General features: G+C 37.6%; 1 protein-coding gene across 6 annotated transcripts in view; it reads right to left on the bottom strand.

Annotated features, from left to right (window-relative positions):
- Positions 1 to 3906: 3906 nt before the first annotated feature.
- The window catches only part of MATR3 (matrin 3), a 29788-nt gene continuing 24968 nt past the window's right edge, over positions 3907 to 8726 (bottom strand). For 5 of the 6 annotated variants that reach the window (XM_088023270.1, XM_028103485.2, XM_088023272.1 and 2 more), the window contains 3 exons: positions 7766 to 8132; positions 7177 to 7298; positions 3907 to 4993 (listed from right to left, as the gene is read on the bottom strand). In XM_088023270.1, the coding sequence (XP_087879396.1) occupies positions 4943 to 4993; positions 7177 to 7298; positions 7766 to 8132 (540 nt within the window). In that variant the 3' untranslated portion in view covers positions 3907 to 4942. The remainder of the gene's footprint in view (positions 4994 to 7176; positions 7299 to 7765; positions 8133 to 8726) is intronic. The other variant, XM_028103487.2, reaches the window with a different exon arrangement.

The raw sequence follows: 8726 nt of genomic DNA, 5'->3' as shown, positions 1-8726 counted from the left end.
TTTAAGTTCACAGAAAAGCCAGGGCTAAAAGTTTTTTTTTTTAATGTTTTATTTATTCATGAGAGTCAGAGAGAGAGAGAGAGACAGAGGCAGAGGGAGAGGGAGAGGGAGAAGCAGGCTCCCCACAGAGCAGGGAGCCCAATGCAGGACTCGATCCCAGGACTCTGGGATCACGACCGGAGCGGAAGGCAGACGCCCAACCATCTGAGCCACCCAGGCGCCCCAGGGCTAAAAATCTTAAACATAAATCCTTTATGTTAACATGGTCTTAAAAATTACTACCTTCCAGGCGCCTGGGTGGCTCAGTTGGTTAAGCAACTGCCTTTGGCTCAGGTCACGATCCTGGAGTCCCAGGATCGAGTCCCGCATCGGGCTCCCTGCTCAGCGGGGAGTCTGCTTCTCCCTCTGACCCTCGCCCCTCTCATGCTCTATCTCATTCTCTCTCAAATAAATAAAATCTTAAAAAAATTACCTTCCAATAGTCCTCACCCGTACTTTTTCAGTCTGTAATACGGTTTTATTTTTTACCTAGTACTTTAGTTGAGCTCCACCCAGTATCAACTATAGTTTATCAGCAAGTTAGACGTACTTGAGTGATGAGGTAGCTATTTCCATTTTCCCATTCACTTGAAACTTCAACTAGTTGTTACCAAGCTTTATCATTAGTTCCTATGTTATTTTTTTTAAGATTTTATTCATTTGACAGAGACAGCGAGAGCAGGAACACAAGCAGGGGAGTGGGAGGGAGAAGCAGGCTTCTCGCTGAGCAGGGAGCCTTATGTGGGGCTCGATCCCAGGACCCTGGGATCATGACCTGAACCGAAGGCAGACGCTTAACGACTGAGCCACCCAGGCGTCCCTCATTAGTTCCTGTTAAGTGAGACACAGTGGGAAAAGAAAAAAAGGAAAAGAGACATTTAGCTAGGCAAAAGTTATTTCCCAAGTCTTCATCGTTTCTGCCCCAGTAACTTTCCTTGAAATGTCTGGTTGTAGCCAGTTCCCAGAATATTATGACTTCAACGTTCCGAGCAAAAGCTAAGACACATCTGGGAGGGGTGCCTGGGTGGCTCAGTCGGTTACGTGTCTGCCTTCGGCTCGGGTCATGATCCCAGAGTACTGGGATCGAGTCCACATCAGGCTCCCTGCTCAGCGGGAAGCCAGCTTCTCCCTCTCCCTGCCGCTCTGTCAAATAAATAAAATCTTAAAAAAAGGACACATCTGGGAAAGCAGTACCTAGGGCTCTGAAATGGGGTATCTTCCATTGGTGGGTTTTTAAAATTCAGTTTTGAAAAGAGTGCAAGTGGTGGGGGGGTAACTCCCCCAGGGCCTGAGCTGAAACCAAGAGTCAGACACTCAACTGACTGAACCGCCACCTTGATTCTTTGCACAGGCTTCAAATGGTGATTATTTTCTAGCATTTCCCCTAGGTCTAGGTTTGGACAGTAACAAAAGCAGTACCTCAATCAAGAGTACCTGAAGCAGGCATGATTACAACCCCCTAGCCAAAATACTTCTTTAGCTACAGGTAAAACTATCATTCTCAAGTGTAGCTTCTCCACTTGATACCACCATCACCTGGTAACTTGTTAAAAATGGAACTTACCAAGACCCACCCAAAACCTAGCAAAGTGGAAATTCTAGTGGACCCCATCCATATTCTAATGAAGCCTCCAGATAATTCTGATGCATGCTAACATTTGAGAACCACCAAAGGAAAACAAGCATTTTGTTTGTATACTAACGCTGACCCTAAGAAATCTTGGCCTCACCTGTCACAGGACTTGCATCCAAGTGAAAGGGTTATTTTATTTTTTAAGAGACCTTATTTTTGGGGCGCCTGGGTGGCTCAGTCAGGTTGTGTCCATCTCTTGATGTTGGCTCCAGTCATGATCACAGGATTAGGAGATTGAGCCCTGCTTCAGGATCCACTCCTGCTTTGGGCTCTCCCTCTGCCCTTTCCCCACCAGCTTGTGCGGTCTCTTAAAAGCTCTACCCAGAGCCAGCCAGATGCCCTGGAGAGGGCATTTTAAACCCCAGCTCAGCAAACAGCTCAGAGTTGCCAGGGAATACCCAATCCTAAACGATTACCACTCAATACTTGAGCTTTTAGCTACACTAAGCCATATTCTGTAATGGAGACCAATAAAAGAGCACACAGAGCTGTTCCTAGCCATAGTGCAAATTATCTTAACCCACACAGACTGGACCAAACACTTTACTGCTCTGATTTTTTTTAAATGATTTTTTTAGTAATCTCTACACCCACTGTGGGACTCAAAGTCACAATCCCAAGATCGAGTTTGCATGTTTCACTGACTGAGCCAGCCAGGCACCTGATTTTTAAAAAATTGTTCTACAGTGTTCCTGCAGATTTCCACTACATCAGCCTCTTTTTAAGGTTATTTGAAAGAGAGAGCTTGAGAGGAGGCGGGGTGGGGGGGGCAAAGGGAGAGAGAGAGCGAGAGCGAATCCCAACCAGACTCCACGCTGAGAACAATGCAGGGATTGCTCATGGCCCTGAGATCACACCTGAGCCAAAACTAAGAGCCAGATGCTTAACTTACTGTACCACCCAGGCACGCCCACCACCAGCCTATTTTTGTCACAATTTTCACTCAGGGTAATACTGCATTTTACTGTTCAAAGCCACTGAAAATCCACTGTGTACAAAGCTAGGCAAAAAATAAGGGTATTCTTCCCCTGTAACTCTAATACCTGCCATTAATACTTAACGGTGCATTTTGTGTTCCACATCACCGGGTGAGGAAAGCTACCCCTCTTAATAAAAGAATTCAAGAGAATGGATATAACCTAAGAAATTGCCTTAGAATTGTATTATTTAGACTCTACAGAAGTTAGTGTACTTTGTGGCCAGAAATTCCTGTTCCTCATTAATAAAATTTCAAATCAAACTTTTACAATACAGCTAGCCAACTCATGCCTTTATAGTCACGATCAAATCCCAAATTTACCAGCAATAGGCTTAAAAAAATAATACATACTCAAGGTATTTTTAAAGGTTTCCTTCACAGAGGATTAACCCAAGATTAAACTGAAGGCTAAAATGATACTGGTAACAACGTTCTTCAACTTTATACCAGGTGTAAGTGAAAACACTCCTATGAAAAAAGGTTTGCCATAATCTGGGAAATACTAATAGCTTACTTATGAAAATTTTTGCTTTCTAAATGTTATCAAATGAAGATACTGAACTTTCTCTTCTACAGCTTGGTACAGCCAACAAAGTCGGACCTATGAAAAAAAGCTATCACTAATAGGAAACAATTAGGGATTCCAATGCACAAATAATGTTTGTGTTGCTTGCTGTTAGTTAACAGTTGGAATTAAACAAAAGTGGGTAATTAGTAAAGGCCAATATTAAACTGCAGAAATAAACTGGCGAGGATTTTTTGTGCATGTCACATTAAGAAAATGTTAACTGCCTTTCAGAGATACACCATGAAATTTTGATATATCCCTTAAACACATTCAGACCTAAGAGTTCCAAAGAGAATTCCTATTAAGTTGTTTTTCTTAAAATTAAAAATGTTTTTTGACAATAGGTAAATCCCTTACACCAAGAACCCTGAAAGATTTTGCAAAGCTGGTAGAACTAATTCTTGATATTCCATGTTATTTCCAATTTTATTGTTTGATACTTAGACAGGTCTAAACATGAGCTTTTGCCATTTCTTCACCCTTAGCGTTTTAACCTCCAAAGATTTTTAAAGACCACGAATAGCCCGATTTTTATGTAACAGGAACAAGAAATCCACCAGCACCAAAAACTTTAAAACTCAGATCTTTAGTAGCAGTCTTTAGAACACTCTAGATTAAAAATGTAATAATTTGTTAAAGCATGCAAAAAAGTGTAACAGTGAATAAAAACCACAACTGACAAAAATATTGGTTAACATTCCAAACATGTATAACCAATGAACATGGCCTAGGTTTTTTTTTTATTGGTATTCACTTCAGAAACTTGAATCCACAGATATAAGCAGTATATTACCAGAAAGTTACAAGTAAACACAGATTATACATGCAAATTTCTGTTCACAAAGGTCACATGTGCAGGTATATGAATTAGAAGCGTGCGTCTAAGATTATGGCCAAACTGTTTTTAAAATGCAGAAATGTAAAATTACATCTTGAAATATGAAGAGATGGTCTACACACTTCAAAAATCAAATGTTGCTTATACCAGATGTATGACAGCTACAGGATTCAAGTGACAAGCAATAAGATCTCAAGAAATTAATACTGCTCAAAGAGAACGGGAATATTTTTACATTTCACTGAAAATACATTGACTACTAGAATACGAAATCTAGCAGGAACTTAGGGGAAAAAATTACAAAAATCTAAAGCCAATTACTTAGTATTTCTTATTACCTAAACAACAGCATGACATTAAAAGAAAACTGCACCTGCTTTTTAATTGCCAATCTCGTATTAATGAAGATCTCCAAATAAAAAGCAACCCAAAAAGCTTCAAACTCCAAATGAAAAGTCTGCAAGGCTCAGATTAAAATGTGGAATGTTTCCGATGAAAGTAATAAAAATACAATTGGTTTTGTTCTTTATTGAATGGAATCAAAAGTTTTGACATTTCTTTGAAGCTTGGAACTAAATTTCATTTCTCTGAATGATTCTACATCTTTTTTCTTAGTGGTGCAAGTTGTCTTAAGTAGCGAGTCAGTCTCTACAAGTACTTCGGTCTGTTACCATTCTGATAAAACAAAAACAATTCTTCATTAACTTAACCGTATATGTATTTTTGCTGTAACACTTAACACATGAACAGACATCTATTATTTTTCCACTAAAACAAAAGAGTACAATAGTTTTCTTCTAACTATCAGTATTATATTTAAAAAAGGTTAACATTAAAAACAAAGAACCATTATTTTCTTTGAAATCGTTAAGCTTCTTGCACATCTTAAGCTTCCTTCTTCTGCCTGCGTTCTTCTGCCAATTTATTCAGAAATTTCTGAAAAGAAAAAAAATTACAAGGATTAAGTCACCTAGGAAAAACTAAATGGATGAACTCTGAAATAAAATATTCTATCCAAGTTTATGAATTTGAATGTAATTTAACTGTAACATTATCAGTTGTTTTTAAAGATTGAGTTATTCTTAAGTCAGTATACAAAACTAGATCACAGTACGTAAGACGTGAAAAAAATGGTAAAATGTGAAAAAAGATTCTTTCAACTTAACATTAACTTATAGATAAGAAAATAAAGATCATACTTGCATAGAACTGCCACTGCTCCAAGAACATAGAGCAGTTAAAATAACATGCGTTTATTCAAATAGTGCATCTTCCATTAAAGTGGGGACACATTTTCTTAAAGGTAGTAAATATTTTGTCTGTGGGCCATTCTTTATTTCAACTACTCAATTCTGTTACAGCAGTAAAGCCAGCCATAGGGCGCCTGGGTGGCTCAGTTGGTTAAGCGACTGCCTTCAGCTCAGGTCATTATCCCGGAGTCCCAGGATCGAGTCCCACATCCGGCTCCCTGCTCAGCGGGGAGTCCTGCTTCTCCCTCTGACCCTCCCATGCTCTCCCTTTCTCTTAAAAAAAAAAAAAAAAAAAGCTAGCCATAAACAATACTTAAATGAATGACTATGGCTATGTTCCAAAAAAAAAAAAAACCCCACCTCATCTACAAAAGCAGTGACCCCCGTATTCCACCTGTAATTTCTAGAGTTCTTGGACATATTAAGACATTAGTAAGTAACCCTCCCCCCAAATCTAGAACACCCAAAGTTTCTTTACTTCTGGGTAGATTTTCTCAACTCTATAGTTACTCCCAATTCATGAGAGGGTTAAAAAGGCACTGGAAAAAACTCAGGAAAGTATCAAGTCATTTATCATTAGCAAAATATATTGTGCAATAAATTTTAGTGAAGTCGACAAAGTTCCTTTAAAATAGAAATAAGTAACAAAGAGCCGCCTCCAATAAACAAATGAAAATTAGAATAGCTAGAAAATATTAGAGAGCGTATCATTTATAAAGTATCAAGCATTGAGAGAGAACTTTTGTATTTCAACTCCTCTATGTAATAGTTTCTGCTACCAATGGAATTAAACCATTTTTTTTCATATGCTAAATGTAAGACACATATAAGGTAGCAAAGAATACCTTCATTTGATTTCATTTGATTCATCTGATTTCATTTCAAACTAGTGACACAGCAAAGAACTGGCATTATTTCCTAAATTGAAGGCTATCTACCCCCCCAGGCTATCTTTATCCATCTAAATCAACACACAGAACATGTTTGATAATGGAATACTCCAATAGCTCTCTACTATAAAGCAGTGCAAAAAATGAGGTTATTTATAATTAATGAGTTAACTCCTTTCAAGTTTTTCCCTAGTTATCTGTTTTAATACCCAGTCCTTAAGTCAGTAAAGTCCTTAAGTCAGTAAAATACCAAATTTCAAAATATCCAACTAGAATTTGTTATGCTTCATTATGTTTTATTTATTCATTTATCCTTATATCCCATTGGTCATAAAACACAGAATATCATTATTAATAAATAATTTAACGGCAATATAAAATGTATAAAGGGACATGGCACTTCACAAAGTTGAAAAAGCTTTTTATTATTCCACTTGGCTTTCAGGCCTCCACAATCTTCCAAATAAGAGAAATTATAGTCCAATACCCATTTGGGAATATTTAGGTAACTTTAATTATAACAGAATTTATAACATGGCTAGAAAATTATTCAACTAATTAGAATGTACTATAGAAAAAGGCTCAACAGAAGTTCCTAGAATTCGTTAGACTGCTTAAGGCCCATCAACAAAGAAATAAAAGTGTCGGGGGCACCTGGGTGGCTCAGTTGTTAAGCATCTGCCTTCGGCTCAGGTCGTGATCCCAGGGCCCTGGGATTGAGCCCCACCCCGGGCTCCCTGCTCTGCAGGAAGTCTGCTTCTCCCTCTCCCACTCCCCCTGCTTGTGTTCCCACCCTCACAGTCTCTCTGTCAAATAAATAAAATCTTAAAAAAAAAAAAAAAAAAATAGAAGTGTCATCTTCATCTCCAGGATAAGGCATTGTGATGGGTCTACAGAAGGTACCATACACATTTTACTTTGCATAAATATACACGATCTGTTTTCATAAAGGAACTCTCCTCTTTAGATTCAGCCTTACCTTTAATTTCTGATAATGAGGAAGGCTGCTGCAATGAGTATTCTTTGCAACTTCTTCATTTGTATAAAAGAGTGAACACAGCTTACAGTAAAACCCTGTTTTAGGTATCACATAGTCTATACCTAGAACACAAACATACATTCTTACAAATTTAGTAAATCGAAAACTTAGTGTTCTCAAATCTGTTTTCCGTCATTATTATGTGAATGAGATAATCCAATATAACCTAAGCTAAAACAAAACAAAAACCGTATCATTAGTTAATTGTACTTAACTGATGTTTAAGGTCCCACCTAACTGTACTTCACAAAAGGCAGAAATAGATTAAAAAAAAAAAAAAGCAATGTGAAATACTCAAACCTTTATGTGGAGAAAGAACATATTGTGAAATGGTAACAAAAGATAATACAAAATGAGGAGAGCTGGTTAAGTGGAAAAGAAAGAATATATCATTTAAGATTTACAAATTGTTCTGCAGAGAAATAAAATTTAAAACGTTATCAGAATTTATGTTAAGACCACTTTAAAAATCTTTAGTACTAAGAACTTGGGAAGGGTGAGAGGGGAAGAACAAAGCCTTAAATCTCACCAACAGGAACATTGGGCTGATATGGTCCAATTCTATACTCATCTGGGATTGTATAGTCCTCCTTGTTTTCATCACTTTGGCCATCTGCATTTTCACTTGTATCTTTGTTGGGATCATCAGGATTCTCAGCAGATTCAGCGCCTGGTTCTGTATTTTCCTCGTTTTTAATTCCATTTTCCAACGCTGCTTCGTTTTCTTGATCAAGTTCCTCGATCTTGTCCACCTTAATTTCAACCAAACCATCATCATTTTTGTCACCAGATTTAAATGCCATGCCCGATTTACGAAGTTTCTGAAGTTCCGAATCTTCCTCATCACCAACCTCATCTAGAGTGACAAAACCTTCCATACTCCCTGGGAAACGACGCTGTTAAGAAAGACAAATTTACTCTGCAACAATTATTCTGCAGCATCCCTTCCATCTGCTTTACTTGAAGGGAAACGGATAGCGTCTTTGTCTTTATTCATTCTTTCAAAATACTTTTTCCTTTCTCTCCCAAAATCACTGTCCTTTTTTTTTTTTTAAAACAGCTTTGTTTTAAAACTGTATAACTGAAAGCTTGCCGCCTCACATAAGAGCAGAAAATAAATAAGAACATTATATTCTACGTTTCTTAAAACTATTAGGCTGCAAGGGACTGTATCAAAATGTGATTTGATAAAAGTAGTTCAATGGTATCCTCTAGAAGACAGTATCTTATGAGACAACTGTTATTTCAGAGAACTCTCAGTCTAAAGTAGTGTAGTGGTTAAAAAAGGAAAAAAAAAAAAACAAGGTCTGGAGCATGACTGCCTGTGTTTAAATTTTGACTCTGCCGCTTTTAAGCAGTATGACCAAGGACAATTTATTGAACTTCTCTATGCCTAAATTTTCTCATTCATGAAACTGGGTTAAGAAAGATCTACTGCTTACAGTTACTGTGAGGATTAAGTTTATTAGCATACACAAAGAGCTCATAAA

Source organism: Eumetopias jubatus, unplaced genomic scaffold (genome assembly GCF_037043125.1).
Source record: "Eumetopias jubatus isolate StellerSeaLion01/CBP00866 unplaced genomic scaffold, mEumJub1_p1.0 scaffold_5, whole genome shotgun sequence".
Lineage (NCBI taxonomy): Eukaryota > Metazoa > Chordata > Mammalia > Carnivora > Otariidae > Eumetopias > Eumetopias jubatus.
This window is presented reverse-complemented; position numbering and strand designations above follow the sequence as displayed.